The following is an 18187-nucleotide window of genomic DNA, read 5'->3' as shown; positions in this document are numbered from 1 at the left end:
ATGATATCTATGTCAGCCATTTTAGTAAAGAGTACATTCTTTAGTTCAGTTTTGCGCAGTGGTGTGTCAGCGTGACAGGCTCATTTGTTAAAGCAAATTAACTATATATATATTTATGAAATTATTATGAAACGCCGTTATGAGTGTATCAGTATGTGCCAACAAGATATTCCAAATCCTGAAGTATTTAAACTTCAGTACTTTTCCTTCTACTGTATCATGCCCGAGAGCAGGTGTTGGGCTTTATTCTATAATCCTGTCCACGGGCTCGTATTTATCACCCACTACTCTTTTGTTTTTCTTCCACTTGTATCTCTTTTCCAAGTGAAAGATTTCCTAAATTTGTTGCAACAGAGAGGAAAAACATTTTTGAAAAAGGATATGGAAACCTAGGCATTTACAGGGCTTACGACCTGTCTTTGGCTGGTTGAAGTGGCCACTTTACACACTGTAATATGCACCATTCTGCTTATGTTTGAACATCCACATTTCCTAAACTCTTCCATCTGTTGACTTTTGTGAAATAAAAGAGCTAAAACCTTTCCTTCTTATCTAAGGGATTTTTAATGAAATAGCCAACAACAATAATTGAAATGCATTTTTGTTGGATCAAATAACATTACAAATAAAACAACCCTCGAGTAATGGCTTGAAATTATAAAAGCACAATACTCTCCAATAGCAAGAGTATTTTCCTCTTAAACATAAATAATATCTTTATAATCTTAAACAGTTTCACTGATGTGAAAGATGTTGACCTCCAAAGTGATCATATTCAGCCGCCTGACTGCTTTTTCAATTGGCATAATCAGAGGTAGGTTGGTTCTGGAAGCCAGAATTACAACAGTCTGTGCTGAAGCTGTCTGAGATATCCATCGAGAACATCAAATTGATGCTCTCCAAAATGGTTGAAATAATAGTTAAACCTTCAGATTTCGCAGAAACTATGAAAGTGGTCACTGGTTGTTTAAAATATATCTTCCCTTCTTTTATTGCTATCAATTCGAATGTTTTACATGTTGTTTTTATGTAACATGTTGGAATATCGAAGTCTAAAGAAATGAGTTTAAAGTTTTTTTAATATGTCAAAGTTAAATAATTTTAAGGTCCTAAGGGGGGGATAGTGCCAAATCTTAAAAGATCTGGCACTAACTTGTGGGTCGTGATCCCTTGGGGGGTCGCGACCTACTAGTTGGAAAACACTAGTCAAACCCTATTAACTGTTTCAAGCAATCATTTTCTCTGTCTAGCATTCGTTATGTTGAACATCCGTATTTATTTATTTATTTATTCATTCATGTGTGAGTATCTGAAAATTCCAGCCATTTGATGTCTTTTGCTGTTGAAATATCTACGAGGGGTGTTCTTTTATATTCCCAAAATGAGATAGAAAGTGATGGACATTTCTACCACTTATCCTATTTTCATTTTTAACTAACTCAATTATTTAATACCTGGCATTTTTAATTTGATGCCAAAAGAACTTAAATTTAACCCACAATGTAACAAGAGCAAAATAAGAGAGTGGCTACATCCACATTTCCTCAACTCTTCCATCTGTTGACTTTTGTGAAGTAAAAAAGAGGAAATGTGGATGTTCAAACATGGGAAGAATGGTGAATGTTACAGTGTGTAAAATGGCCACTTAAACCAGCCAATGACAGGTCATAAGCCCTGTAAATGCCTAGACTTCCATATCCCTTCTCAAAAATGTTTTCCCTCTGTTGAAATAAATTAAAAATATAATAAGTCGTTTGATGAACATATTTCAAATACACTAGTGTGAACATGCCTTTATGTGAGAGTTTCAATGAAATGTCCCGAAACAGCCGAACTGTGACAAGAACTTACTAACACTGACAGATTTTTTACAGTGCTACTTTTTTTTTTTACTAAAAAACAGCAATTGTAGACATGCTGTAGAATATTTGGTTGGGAACCCTGAAAGCACCAACATGACACGGCTCCCTTGACCAATGCGGGGCTACAATTTTCGCATGGACACAGAAGTCGTGTCCGACGCACCGAACGTGTTAATGTGTTGTGGCGTTGTTTGGCCTTCCAGGATGCTCGTCGCCTTTGAGTGACTATACTTTGCCTTAATAACTGGTTCCATTTGTACTCCGTCATTTTATCAGGATAAATTCTCCACAAACTGCTGCCAATTTCTTTCAAAATGTTATCAACACCTGAAGAATTTAATTACTGCACGGAACTTAATACTATACATTAAAAAATAAAAAAGTGTTATTATGACGAGTGGTAGAGAAGACAAGAAAAATATCCGCCTTTTTCTGTCTCATTTTGTGAATATAAAATGTGTCCTTCAAAGACACGCAGAATACATTATTTATGCCATAAGTTTTCTGGATTACTTTTTTTTATTGATCCATGATATAAATATGTATATTTTGTTGGCACAGGTATCAGCAAGTTGTCCCAAGGGGAAGGCAAGCACCTGGCAGACCCCGAGGTCCTGCGGCGCCTGACCTCCTCAGTGTCTTGTGCCTTGGACGAGGCCGCAGCAGCTCTCACGCGCATGCGCACTGACCAGCCGCGCAACACCAACACTGATAAAGGGTAACTCATCCAATCTATAAAAAACAATGTTATGCTAAATTTACAATTAAGATAATATAATAATTATTTAAAAAATTAGGTGTTCAACTTTTCTTTTGCCGTTTTCCTGTAGATGGCTTCAGCGGTAATCAGTAGTCAAAATAAATAGATAAAGAGCATTGAATGACAAACAGCCACAATACAACGAGAGACACAATAAAGTGGTTTTGCAGCATGACAATGCTCGACCCCATGTTGCGAAAGTGATTAAGACATACTTGGAACATTGAAATGGGAAGTCTTACCCCACCCGCTGTATTATCCAGACGTTGCTTCCTCTGACTATCACTTGTTTCGATCAATGGCACACGGCCTGGCCGACCAGCACTTCTGGTCTTATGAAGAAGTAAAAAATTAGATCGATTCGTGGATCGCTTCAAAAGATGACCAGTTTTTTTAATGCGAGATTCGTACGCTGCCTGCAAGATGAGAGAAAGTAGTGGCTAGCAATGGACAATTTTTTGAATCATAAATATATACCCAGTTTGTTACAATAAGGCCTCGAATTTTGGGAAAAAAACAACAGAAACAAAGTTGTACCGACACCTAATAAATAAATGAGATTCGCGCCACAAATCGTTAACATTATACAATCAAGTGAAATGAATAGAAAAAATGCATATACTTTTCGAAATTGATTATAGCACCTTTTCTAATATTAAATACATAAAATATGATCAAATGAATCATTAAATCTTAACATCCAATTTATCTACTTTTGTTACTTTTCAATATTTTATTATTGTACAAATAAATGTATAAAATACTTTGCTATTTTAGTGGGGGAGGTGGAAGCAGCGAGTGTGCTCCCAGTTTAGCAGAAGCGTGTTCTGACGGAGACGTTGGCACAGTACGAAAACTCCTCACAGAGGGAAGATCGGTACACGAGACTACAGAGGAAGGGGAGAGTCTACTGTCTCTTGCCTGCAGCGCTGGATATTACGAACTGGCACAGGTTAAATTAATTCATTTTTACCACACATTTTGAATACTGGTTTAATACTAAACGAGCCAGTATTGATCCAGGAATTTCACCACTCTTATCAACGGGTATCAGGCTGTTAATATTCAATTGATTAGTACATTTCAATTTTTGATGTTTTTCATAAGTAGTTAGGTACATTCAATTTGTGGCTGCATAAGCTGTTAGGAATTTTGGTGTTCATCTGATTACCTTATATTTGTTTGACAAAACTGAACTTATTTCCTTTAGCTTCTAATAAATTTTTCCTACAGTCATATTCGAGCATGCAAAAACTATTTTTATGGGTATTCTGATGTATTTCCATTATGAAACTTTAAGAATAGCCTTCTTTCAATATGTCATCAGTAATGCTACAATACCGCGTAACCTGTTTTTTTTGCAAAAAATATTTTACTGCAAAAAATTCTTTATAGGGACTAAGAGATGTTAGTTTTTCATTATTACTCTTTTTATTCAAAATAATTATAGTTTTTCTTATACTCCAGCGGTATTTTTGGTTCATTAAAATCACAAGTAATACATTTATTTTATTTGGGAAACCAACAGTTCTACATACATATTTATAGTAAACAAACAGATATAGTGTATAAACTCAGAACTAATAACAGATTTCCACAAAGTATACAAAGTTAGTAAAGAAAATATATTACATATTAAATAAATACATATAAAAATGTTATTTTCATATGTATTTATTTAATATGTACTCATACTCGTAAATATTTTTCAATAATCAAAAGATTTATTTTTTGAAGAACAGTAAGTTATTGAAAATCGGGCGGGATTAGAACAAGAATGCTCGAAGAGAGGATAAGGAGGGGAAAGGAGATGTACATATTTATTATTATAATGTCTACCAAGTTACATAATTCATTTTTAGTGTAAATTTTTATTCTGACAGAGTGATGTTTGTGTAATCTGTAATGTAATGTCTTTTAATTTTGTATTGTACACTGAAAAAGTCCTACGAAAAAAAAGTATTTTTAACGTACAATGTTTTTCTTATTGGTACATGAAACAGGTGGTACCGTCTACAAATCCTGGCTGGTACATGTATTGTTATTAAACTAAGTAGTTCTGTACAGTCAACTATTTCTGTCATAATTTTGTGAAGCAGTAGTTGGTCCGCACACACTCGGTATTGTAGAGAAGTGATTCCATGGAAGGTGGAGGCAGTGAGAGTTGATACATAAGAAATACCGGTTTTGTATTTTAGGTACTTTATAAATTTGTTTTGAATATTTTCTATTCCTGTTATATATGTGGCATACTGGGGATTCCATATCTGAGATGCGTATTCCAAATGGCTACTGACAAACGTATAATATAATGAAATTAGAGCCTTTAAATTATCAAAGTGTTTACTCATTCGAATTATGAAACCTAACATGCTCAATGCTTTGGAGGTAATTTTATTGATATGCGATTCAAAAAGTAGTTTCGAGTCTAAAACAATCCCAAGATCTTTAATTTCGTGCTTTCTTATTATTATATTAACAGTATGCTTTTTAACCCCTGCCTAAAAATCCTATATAGTTAGTTACGCGGTATTGCAGTATCACCGTGTTCGTTAGTTGAATTACCTCTAACATTGAAACAGTCTCATTATTTAGTCTATTATCCGTTGTCCATATCTTTTAAAGAAATATCACTGAAAAAATTTAGCATAAAATAAAATACCAATTTATAATCACTTAAGTTGCTCTCTTGCACCTTTTACACTATATTAATCCAGTTTGATCTCGTAAATATTTATCTTATCTCTATAAATGCATTAGCTATGTTATGACTTCACAAATAAACACAAAACAATATATTCATCTGTGAAATTCTTCCATTCAAAGATTAATATAAATTAATTCTGATTTGCACGAATTATATTTGCTAAAATAGTGTGTTTAATCACTCTGCCCACACTATTATTTACTTTTATAGAAAATAAAATCAGTAATTTATTTTCAGTAGAAATTTAGATTATTGGATGTATTTGATGCATACAAATATGAAATAGCAATAATTATTTTAAGTATGTTACAATAGACTATTACTTAATTGAACCCTCGAGGGTATTCTATAAAGATAAATTGGTATCTTATCAGGTACAAAGGTGGGTAATTTATTTATTTATTAAATATACGGCCTTAGCCATGACAACAGTTACATGAAGAAACGTATACAAGAAACTGAACAACAAGAAAATAAAACTACGTAGCAAATAGAAACAAGGGCAGTACCACCACGAATACCACCACCAGTACCACCACCAATACCACCACCAATACCACCACCAACACCACCACCAATACCACTAATACCACCAATACCAAACACCAACTCTCCACCAGAAGGAACATTGCTGACCTCACTATAATGCAAAAAGTTATATGCACCCTAATAGATTGCCCAAAATTACTGTCTCTGATAAACTTCGTGTACCCACGCGGACCATTAGACTCCAACACATGTTCCAGTGTGTATACAAGAGGACAAACTTCACCCACCACTCTCCCCTGCCCTAGTGAGCATCCCCAGAACTGCTAATAATTATGCTGAGCTGTTGGACTTGCTCCACACCACTCCTGCTGCAATCGAGTCAGCTATCCTATCCATCGAATAGCCATCCCTCAATTCTCCGCTTTTTAATATGTTTCTCAACTCATCTTCACTTTATTTCCCTTTTCTTCTTTTTAGAATGAATTAGATATTTAGTGTATATTTAGTTATGATTTTATTTTCAATAATGCTTTATGTACTTTTAACTGTATATCGTAAGAGCCTTCTAGGGGTTTATTAACCCGCCCGTTCCTATGATGTAACCGGCGTTGCAAATTGCACTTAATTAATTAATATCCCGTCAACTACTTTGAATATAACAATGAAATTTTTTGTCATCTTCAAGTGATTTTTTTACGCACCAGAAACAAATGATATCATATTTTTAGGTTTATTAGATAATTTTAAATGAAATATTTTGTCCATCGTGATCTCTGAAAATGACAAAATGTCAAGTACTCTGAAACCATTAGTTATGTGGGTGAGATTTGTTTAATTGAATTATTTCACCAACATACTAGGAAATGCCGGAAAATGTTTATTTTTTCAATTTCTTTACTTTTTCATTGACCAGGTGGATTTATCAACAATAATTTGAGTATTTTAAAATTTTTGTAGACAAGGATTGGATTTAACTCCCTAGGGAGCTGTTAATATTAACATATTACAACAGAGATGAAGAACATTTTAGAGAAGTAAGGTTTCAGCTCTTTAACTACACAAACATCAACAGATGAAAGAATTGAATGGATATATATGTTCAAATATGGGCAGAATGGTGAATGGTACACAGTGTGTAAAGTGGCCACTTAAGCCAGCCAATGACAGGTCATAAGCCCTACAGATGCCTAGGCTTCTCTATAACCTTCTAAAGTGTTCTTCATCTCTGTTGTAATATGTTATTTAAAAAGGTGTATTGTTGATTACTGTTATTTAAAAAAATATGTTGTGTATTCATGTACCATTTTTAGTTTTATTTTCCGAGGAATAAAATAGTAAGATCGATATCGTATAGGTACTAAAAAATATAAATTTTGTATTTTATTGAATAATAAGATTCAGTTAAATATTCTAATTCGTTTGAAGAACATCTCATAAACTTATTTTTAAACCTCGAAATAACCATGAGCAAGAAGATTGTTAGTTTTAACATAATTAATGTCTATAAGAAGGTTAATGAACTGAGCATTATTATCCTAAATGAATTTCAAGCAGGAATATTTTTTTTGTGGGATTCCATTGGGAGAGTAAATCAATCGTCGCTCAAGTAGTTTTATTATTCTGTAGTGTTGTGTTTTGTAAACATAAACAATAATGTCATTACACTTGAGACAAGACCCTTTCCATAAAAAAATAATCTTAAATAAGATGATGTCATTAAACTTTAAAAAAAAATTGGACAACATTTTTTAACGGCTGTACAGTGTTCAAGAAGTTATTATTTCTATTCTGCGGAGAGTCCGAGAGATAAGGAATTGGTCACTACAATACGCAGTTCGCAGATATCGCTCTGTGCGAATTGTCACTTGAAATATTGTTTTATGACGATTGCGTTATAATTTGCATTTTAATGCTATATTTTAGGTGTTTTCTAATACAAAATGAATAATTATGATGATTAAGGTTATAATCTAAGAGTATGTAAAGGTGATTTCACAATTATTTTACTTTAAAGGCTAAGAAAAATGTATTTATTATGGGTAACCTTAGGTTACCACACAGGGACTTTAAGAAGTTTTTTCACATAGTATGTTAAAATAAATAAAAAATATTTTAAAAATTATTCCATCTGTTTTTTTAAGAGCTGACATATATTGTTATATTTTTTAGACATTTGTTCATGTAGAGATTCTTCTGAATCAAATTGTGAACAAAATTAAACATTTTTTATGTATCTTATAGTATTTTATTTATCTTATATAATTTTATGTATAATTTTAGGATTTCCGTAGACTCCTAGAATTTAGTAAAGCGCAGTAAATAAATTGTTGGTGATTTATACAGGTGTTACTAGCAATGCACGCTAACGTAGAAGACCGTGGCATCAAGGGGGACTGTACTCCCTTGATGGAGGCAGCCAGTGCTGGTCACCAAGATATTGTGAGGCTGCTCATCGCACACGGCGCTGATGTCAATGCACAATCCTCATCTGGTAACTATCTTTCATTATAAATACTGTTTATTCACTGGAAACCAAAAATATAAAAACTGGAGCCAATCAGTAACATAAACGTATTTTTTTATTTGTGATCGGAATAAAGAAAATTATAATTCTCATAATACATAGATGTCATAATCACTATGTATGGATATATCACTGCCCCAACGTTATGTATACTAAAAGGCCACCCTTTTATTTTGGTTTGTTCTATGCAATATTCTTTTGTATCTTTAATCTTAAAAAAAAAAAACTAAACATTTTTTCAAAATAATACCCGCTTGGTTATTCTGATTGTTAGACGAATATCTTGAAAAGAAAAGTCATGTTCCGAGTATACATACTTGTTTTTTCCTTAGGCCAATTAATGGTTTCGCACGCACACTTATATTTAAATTTAGATTTTTCCATAGTAAAATAAATGGGTATAGATATTATTTTCGGAAATTGTTATTTAGTACAAAGTTCTTATAATCACAGAAAATGTTATTATAACCTTTATTACACTTATATTGGGAATAAATTGCTACTGGGTATTTTACCTATAAATACTTTCTCATATGTTTCGGGTATCTAAATAATGTGTAATATTTGTTATTTTGAAACTGGTCCAAAAAAATATATAAATGTCCTCGTTCTAGTAGAAAAAAGGTATGTGCAGTTAATGGTATTCACTTTAATATTTTTAAAAAGAACCGTGATGTTGACTTTTTTTTTGATTATTTGTTTTTTGTGTATTTCAAAAAAAATATTTTACCTGAAAAAGACAATCTTAACAATGAAATCTTATTAATTAAAAAAATTGTAAAACTGTAGTTATGAAAACACTTCCATACGTACCTACCCCAATTCACCATTAATTTTTGGATCTCTATATACTTCTTTTGTTTTCTCTAAATACTTCTTGTTAGCATGCATACGTGTATTTAAATTGTACTAACTGCAATATTCAATGATAAAAATATACACCTTTCCTTAAATATCGCATATTGATAATTTTCTTATAGAGGAAAGAATCTAAGTAAAATTTTTTTTTTATATATGAGTGCAAATAAATATATTTTAATTTAAACTAAAAATATTTCTTACACCTCTGCCGTTTTTCTTATAATGCATATTGCACAGTTTAAATAGATCTGTTTACACATGAAACCCCAAAGTAGAATAGCAATATATATATAAATATATATATTTTTGAACTCGTATGTCAAATCATTAGTAAATAAATGTTAATAAGTCACAACGGAAGAAATGTGCGCAGGCAACACCCCCCTGATGTACGGATGTGCCGGCGGCCACGAAGGAGTGGTGGCCGCACTCTTGGAGGCCGGAGCTAATGTGGAGGACCACAATGAGAATGGCCACACCCCCCTCATGGAAGCTGCTTCTGCAGGCCATGTCCCCGTTGCAAAGGTAACAGAAACATACATACAGAGTATATTCCTCACTCCTTGAATTAACTATTCTTTTCCTTTCCCTTTCTTCCCTAGCATCTATCTCTGTCATTTAAATGAAGAAATTGTTGACAGAAAAGATATAAAATACATTACAATCAAAGTAACGTGTATCTCAAAGAAAATGCATAATTATTTATTTATTAATGAAATCATACAGTCTTTATATAAAACAAAGTACAAAAGAACAATTAAAAAAAGTAAGACCAATTACAGATTTCACACTAATTATTATGAATGCAGGAGGAGAGGGGAAAAATAATTGTGTTTTAAAAAAAGTAAAAATAAAAATATTACATAAAAAGTACATAAAAAGGAGAAGACATTGTATAGCTACTCTACTTTCCTCCCTCTCTCTCTGCTTCCATGAACATTTAAATTTATTTGTAAAAAATCACAACCAACAATAAATTATTAGATACAGGTGGTAGATGGAAGTAAGTATAAATTAAGAGTGGAAATCAAAAGTTAAGATTAAAATTAAAAGTTAAAGTTAAAGTTAAAATGAAAAGTTTAAATTAAAATTCAGTTAAAAGTTTAAATTAAAAGTTAAAATTAAGAATTAAAATTAAAAAGTTAAAATTGAAAGATAAAATTAAAAATCATATCTTGGAATACACAGTAAGTCAGTAGTTGATATTTGTTTGTACAAAACACTTAATAATCATGTATACCTACAAAATATTTGGTTAAAAATAAAACACCTAAGTTTCATACAAAACTCTGATTTATGAAGTTTTTATTCTCTCCTGTAAAGTTATTATTGTATTCAAGGCGATGATATATCTTAATCATTTCATGTATGAAGGTGAGATTATGCTATGTATGAAATATTGCTGTGAAAAAATATATTTAAACACATATTTCATGTTAATACTCCGGGAATCTCACCTGGGACCTTTTGCATGGTAGCCAAATGTAGTAGCCATAAAGCGGGTTTTAATAAAATAAAATTGCACCACGTTCATGTATGTAGATATTTTGCTTAGAAATGAGTTACTATAGAGAAAGTGTCGACCGCCTGCAGTTTCCCAGAACTGTTTATAAGGGACTATCTTTCGTAAATTCCACACATTCATTATTTATTTTGAGATATTCTAAAGCGAATGTGCACAAAATGTTCAGTTCAGAAAATTATATCCACATTCATGGGAACTCTTAATGGCTTTTATACAGTATTTCATGAAAGGCGATATGACTTGTTATGTATGGTGTTTAATTACATTTTTAAAGATAACCCTTCTAAATGTTATCTTACACCGATTCATACCTAATGTGAATTCCATGTTCAAGAAATGATCGCAGGAATTTATTTCTGAGAATTTTTAAATAAAACATTTTTGAATGTGTTTTTTTTTTTTCACAAAACCAGTGTTTGTATTATAAAGAAAAGTAATAGATTATTATTATTCAGAACCAGCAATTATTTATACGTAGTAAATTTATTCAAGGACACTGTTAGAAAGGTTCAGATACAAGAGCATAAAATCTGCATTAGTTACTTTTATGTACCTATACAATATAAGCTATATAAAATTATATATATTGTAACATTAATATTACAAAATATATATATAATTCGTTATATGTATTTTAGAAGTAGATTGTGCTATGGTAATTTTTAAAATGAAACATTAGTTACCTATTTTACTTCGTACATTGTAAAACAATAAGGCAAATAAATAAAGGTTCAATAAGGCAAATAAATAAAGAATTTTATTCAAATTAGTCATTATTTTTTGTATGAATAAGACATAATTTTTTTTTAAACTTTTGAAAATCAGATAGATACCTCTGCTAGAGAAATTACAATTGTTAAAACCGTCAAAATATAAAATATTTTCCTCCTTTAAATATATATATATCTTTAAATACAATATTGTCTATGTTCAATACTGCGGAAGAATCATTTGTCAATATGTTTAGGAGGACAAAAAACCTTGCAATTTTGTAAAAAAAACAAAAAATAAATTTGAACGCAGTTTATTTTGTGTTGTTGATTTATTTTTGAAAATCTATTTTTACTATCGATACGAAGTTAATTGTGGCGGTTACACTGGCAGTTACGATGGCATATTTGCTATATGACAGTAAAATCACAAAATATCTTAAGTTACTAATATGCAAACAATAACAATAATATAATACCTCGCAAAAAAACAGAAAAATGCACAAAAACACTTAAAAATTACATTTCAGCAAAATAGGGTTTATCTTTTTAATATCCAAAATACGAATATGGCGTGCAAACGGTATTATATGCTAAGATTCACAAATGATTTTATGAAAGATTAAAGAAAAAAATGTGATTATTCTCGAGAATGTCAACAAAGAACTGAGATCTTATAGACTTAGAATAATATATGTCTTTTCAATAACAAAAACATACAATAAAAATCTAGCTAAAACCATCCCTCTTCCGTGTCCTCTCATAATTAGGAATTAAATTTGGAAGATAAAATATGCATGCATATGAAAAGGTTAAAAATAACATTACTAAAAATAGTGCAAATATATTTTCAATTCCGTAACTGTTCTACCTTTCGACAAAAAAATGTTATCTGTAAATTCAAAGATCGTATTATGGAAACTAGTGAATTTTGTAAAAAAGTTTAAGTGCAGCCTTACCAGAATTCGTAAAACGAGTTTAGAAAATGCCCTTTTACCTTATACGCATTATTGAATGTGTTTTTTGCCATGTACCTTGGTGTGAATTTTGTCTTGAAGTTGAAACAGTGAAATGAGGAATATTTACTACTTTGTAAAAATGTAAAAAATGACACATGACCAAATACTGATATTCGTATTTTGAATGTACCCTTTTTACATTGTTTCGTCATCAGTCTTGCGCGTGGGCTGCAACCTTTTACATTTTACGATAATGCAGTATGGAGTGGCCAGCACATGTTTACGTAGACTTTAGATGTCTCGCTCACATTTATGGGTTGACGTAATTTCATTTTTAACAATTAATTCGAACTTATGCTTTTACCTTGCGACACTTAGTGGAAAAATTTTGTAAAAAAACAAAGGAACAACATGTAGTGACAGTTTTTAGGTTCCAGATAAGGACATTGTTTAACTTCGAATATTTCACACAGGCTGCATTCTTTAGTCAAAATAAAACATCATAATGAAATTTTAAGGAGTTGCCAACCATAAGTTTAGAATTCTTAGATTTCATTAAACCCTTTTATTTTTACGAATAACTTTACGAAATACATAGTTTTGCGAATGAACAGTAGAATTTACTATGAAAATTCATTCAGGGGACTGCAAATTGCACAAAAAATATGAATTACGGTGGTTTTTTCTTAAAAGATGGGAAATTTTATCTGCATGGTAGTATCACTTTATGATCGTTTCACTAAATATATCTTAAATTACAATGAGCCTATTATTGTGGTGGCAGCAAATTAGTTTCTCAGGTATTTTTGTGATTTTTTTAAGCTTTCCCTTTTCACAGTATGTCGTTATCTCCTATAATGTTTCTACTGACACCTTCAAGAATTTTCTGCATCATAACAGCTCTTACAGCTAGCTCTTAACAGTATTAGGTTAGAAAAGATGTTATTGAAACATAAATAATAATTTCACTATAGTGAGTTTTAAAAATGTGTCAAAATTCAATGCAAAGAAGTTTTCAAGAAAATCGGTCAGCACATCAAAAAGATAAATTACATTGCACCCATTTAAAATTTTTCATGTGGCAATGGTTCATCTACCTCACCACTACTAGTTTTTTTTGGAGAATATTTTGAATTTTTTTACGGCTTATTCGATCTTAAGATGCAAGATATTTTCTTTTTGCACATGCTTTTTTTTAAACCTGAAAAGAGTTTCAACACTTCATGAAATGTTTTCAGATCTTACTGAATAATGGTGCAGGGATCAACACCCACTCGAATGAGTTCAAGGAGTCAGCTCTGACGCTGGCTTGTTACAAGGGGCACCTGGACATGGTTCGCTTTCTGCTGGCGGCCGGTGCTGACCAGGAGCACAAGACTGATGAGATGCACACGGCACTCATGGAGGCTTCCATGGACGGTCATGTGGAGGTGGCTCGCTTGCTACTGGACAGCGGGGCACAGGTAATATAATAACAACTTCCTCGTCCATTCCCATTAGGAAATTCCTTCCTTAAAAGCTAAGCACAAATGAGGAACTTCAATGCTATTTATGTAGTGTCATTTTTGTGAAAATCACCTCACGGGCTCTGTACAATAAACATTCCAACACACCTTGCAGCTATGGAGCGCATATGCGGTTGGGATTCTAGTCCCCTTTCTAATAAGATTAAATTTCAATAGTCACCAAGGAGCTAGATTACATCACATCTTGCAGCTACAGAGCACACGGACGTTTAAAAATCTAGCCCCCCCCCATTTACACTGCATATTTTTTTTTACTAAGTAGTGCTTTTAATTTATAATTAATAGTTTACAAATCCAGATTACATATCCTGCAGCTACAGAGCGCATGGCAGGTATATTAGGTGTTCAGTGTCCGTTATATTCTGCCTAGTAAATATAAAACATTTGGCTCATAGCTGCTTGCTTCCTGGGAGATGGTAGATGCAGATGTGTGTAGGTTCTGAAGGATCCGCCCGTTTCTTGTCCATTTAAAAAACAAGTTTCCCGCTCGAAATTTCTGATTCTAATTATTTTACATTCATTTATATTTTTGATAAATGTGTGTATTATTTTTCGTATTCAAGTAATTTTATGTGATACAGGAAAAAAAGTGTTATTTGTATTTTTAAATAAACCTAGATAAGTAGCATTGTGCTACTTAAAATTTATTTATATTGATATTGGATATTGTTCGGAATAGTCACAAATAAACACATTTTTAAGCAGTTTGAACATGAGCACAGTTATAAAACCACGAGAGTTTCCACTGTTTCAATATAAATAAATAAAACAAAACAAATAACCATACAATAAAATCTAGTCTCGAAGAATGAGTATGATTCCATATTTTCTTTCAGGTTAATATGCCCACTGACAGCTTCGAGAGTCCACTAACCCTGGCCGCTTGTGGAGGTCACGTGGAGTTGGCGATGTTACTCATCGAAAGGGGAGCAAACATCGAAGAGGTAAATTACGATGTTATTTAATCAGATTATTAATGCTTTATTAGAAATTTATAATTTACAGCAATATACAAATTTATTTGGATATGAATTTTAAAACATTACATTTTTTTAAAATTTAAAATGGAAAATAAAAAAATCGAAGAAACATATCTACTAATTATTTGATATTGATATTTGAGTAGTGAAGAATCTAAGCTCAAATTTGGAAAATATGCATAAATTGAGAAAAATATGCCACTGTTACTTTTATAACGGTCAAAATGTGGCGTTATGAACAAGCTGCTTAAATGGCCGAGTTTACTATTTGGCGGCGACATATATGACATTATTATCAGAACCTTATTTTTCCTTGTCTTCACTATATACATTACACCAAAACTTGGGATCAAAACTCACGCTACCCATTTTTGAAACTGTCCTTATTTCTTTATATAAACATTATTATACATATTTAAATATATAAATTAAATGCAATCTAATTATCAAATCATTTCTGTAATACAAAGGTTTTTTGCATTTTTCTCAAAACTTATTTTTTGTAAAATGCGAGTATTGATTCTACACTACTCATATATTGTTAGTTTTTTCTTCACAAAGTGATGTTAATTAGTGTTTTAAAGGAATATTATTAATGCCTACTATGTTTTGTTAGAATGTTATGTGATTCAGTCTGAAGAAATTCATATGGTAATGTCTGTCAAGTGTAGTGGGTGTTTTCGTGTATCTAAATTGATTGTTTGTTTAGTCGACAAAATGCAACACGCAGATGTGTATTCAGGGTATCTATCTATACTCTTAATAAATTCCACAAATAATGTTTTTCATAAATAAATTGTTTGCATTACATTACTTTAATGAACATAGATCTCTTAAGGATTAGTGTTTCTGGCTCGATTTATTTATGGAGTATCAACCGAGGGCTTATGATTTGTGGGGGCTTAAAGTCGAATGGAAATATAAGTTTTTATTATAAAAATATTTGGTTTGCAATACAAATATAGCTATTTAAAAAAAAAGGAAAATGTTTTTTCATAATCATCATCATTCCCTTTCCGCACTTAACGGTGCATAGGACACTGAATTGATACACCAATCGCCGCGTATCTTGTTAATTTTTTGTAACGTAAAGGCAAGATGATTAGTCTTATGCCTCAGGTGTCCAGGGACTATCAAATCATGGGTATACTGGCACAAAACGTTAACTTTAAATTATGCACATTTGACTTAATGATGCAGTTTTGTAATGTTTTTAACGCTCTATAAATTGGCAAAGTACACTAAGTCATATTAAATTTCACATATCTGTAGTTTTAAAAATAAATTTAAGGTTAAGTTGTATACCGGGCATTTTATTCAGGCTAAAAGCCTTAAATAACAATATAAAATTAAGAAACAGATAAATTAAAAACACAATCTTACTATATTTAAATAAGATGTTAATAGAGTAAAATTAGAACAAAACTTAAATGCTTAAATTCTCAAAACACGGATTCTCAAAACAGGGATCAGGGAGTTAAAGTTTTTTGCCAGTATACCCACGAAATATTCTAATAAATATAAAACCTTCAAAAATAAATATTTCATGCCAATTATGTCGGGAATCGAACCCAAGACCTGTTGCATGGTAGGTAAACGCGCCGACCACTGCACCAAGAGGCCGATAAAATGTGTTTTACTCGGTGCAAAATGAATGTATGCATTGTGTAAGAAAAATATTCCACAGAATTTATTAGCTGCAGTGACTAATTGCATCAATTTAGTGTGACAAGTGCAAGGAGCGATTTTAAGCTTGGCTGGGAAGGAGGTCAATGTAGACACGAGTTTCTTATCAAGTGTGTTTCCTTACTATAACTGGCAGCTGTATAAACTTGAAAAATTATGCTGCGTTGTGTATCGTCAATTTCGGAGTACTTTATTTCGAATTGAATTGTATTTCAAAATGTAATACTTTTACCATATTGCAGAAAATGGTTAAGTATTAAATTAACTTATTACATAGAAGATAAGGTGATCAGTATTATGCTTCAAGCGTCAGTCTCATCTCCCCTGCCGGGAATAGAACCTAGGGCCTCGAGCATAGTAGGCGAAGGCTACCCACTGCACTACGGAACGTATTGTTCTTCACTCGATTTGCCATTTCAGGATTTTTACCTAAAAGTAGCCACGGAGTCGAAAACACTCATCCAGGGCTCAGGTTCTATTTCACACACACACATCTGTATTCTTCGTTCCCCTGGACACAGACTTCCATATTTCCCTTTCAAAAAAATAATCTGTTTTGATTGTAAAATCTATCATATACTTTATTCAACTAATGTAAATAAATATTAGTCAAATGTTTGACTATTAAGTCAGTGCTTTAAAAATAAATAAATAAACTTTTCTTATTGTGTATAGTACAAAACAAAAAAAAAATATTGTTTCTAGGGTTCCTCCCTAACAGTAGGTTTTAACGATGTAACATTTTGACACTTCATTCTGGATACATTATAAACGATACAAACCAAGTTAAACATACCATTTTCAACATATTTTATCATCATCATTCCCTTTCTGCACTTAATGGTGCATTGGGACTGCATTGGTACAACGATCGCAGCGTATCTTGATCATTTTTGTTACATGATCAATCTTACGCTTCAGGTACCAGTCCAGGGACTAATATTTCATATCAACAATGTTGCGCATGGTAGGCAAACACGCTGACCACTACATCACGAGGCCGACATTGTTTTGATTTTATCATAATTCTATACACTTTGTAACAGCAATAGTGATTACACGCCTATCATCTACTCGGGTGAATTTTCTTTGAACGGTTTCTTTTTATCCTACAGGTGAATGATGAGGGGTATACCCCACTGATGGAAGCCGCTCGCGAAGGGCACGAAGAAATGGTAGCTCTGCTACTCAGTCAAGGAGCCAACATCAACGCTCAAACTGAGGAGACGCAGGAGACTGCACTTACCCTGGCCTGCTGCGGAGGCTTTCTCGAGGTAAACAATACTGTTTTATTAGATTTTATCTTGTGCAAAATGTTAGAAGTAAAATTTTAAATAAAATATTCTTTAGTAATAAACCAGTTTTGTTAATGAAGTGCTAACTTTATGAACCTTGCCTACACCATTGAAAATTTGTTTCATACCGTTACCCGTTCGTACTCAGGGTCATGTACATAGCTAAACTTTGAATGCGATTATCTCAGTTCTGCATGTTTGTGAGCCACCTCATTTGTAACATTTACTCTAAAAAGCAAAAAATATTTTATAAATTAAAAATTTACATGCCAACCGGTTTGGGAACACAAAGTGTTCCTTTTA

General features: G+C 32.1%; 1 protein-coding gene across 24 annotated transcripts in view; it reads left to right on the top strand.

The window, feature by feature from the left end:
• mask (multiple ankyrin repeats single KH domain) overlaps positions 1–18187 on the top strand; it is a 73114-nt gene that overhangs the window by 9269 nt on the left and 45658 nt on the right. For 13 of the 24 annotated variants that reach the window (XM_088242778.1, XM_088242779.1, XM_088242777.1 and 10 more), the window contains 7 exons: positions 2424–2580; positions 3400–3574; positions 8162–8309; positions 9577–9728; positions 13636–13860; positions 14760–14867; positions 17705–17863. In XM_088242778.1, coding sequence (XP_088098904.1) covers positions 2424–2580; positions 3400–3574; positions 8162–8309; positions 9577–9728; positions 13636–13860; positions 14760–14867; positions 17705–17863 — 1124 coding nt within the window. Of the gene's footprint in view, positions 1–2423; positions 2581–3399; positions 3575–8161; positions 8310–9564; positions 9729–13635; positions 13861–14759; positions 14868–17704; positions 17864–18187 lie in introns of all 24 variants that reach the window. The other 11 variants (XM_088242776.1, XM_088242765.1, XM_088242764.1 and 8 more) reach the window with 1 other exon arrangement.

Source organism: Micrasema longulum, unplaced genomic scaffold, assembly GCF_059751315.1.
Source record: "Micrasema longulum isolate JH-2025_06_02 unplaced genomic scaffold, ASM5975131v1 h1tg000163l, whole genome shotgun sequence".
Classification (NCBI taxonomy): Eukaryota; Metazoa; Arthropoda; class Insecta; order Trichoptera; family Brachycentridae; genus Micrasema; species Micrasema longulum.
The sequence above is the reverse complement of the archived record's forward strand: the minus strand, read 5'-3'. Positions and strand labels throughout refer to the sequence as shown.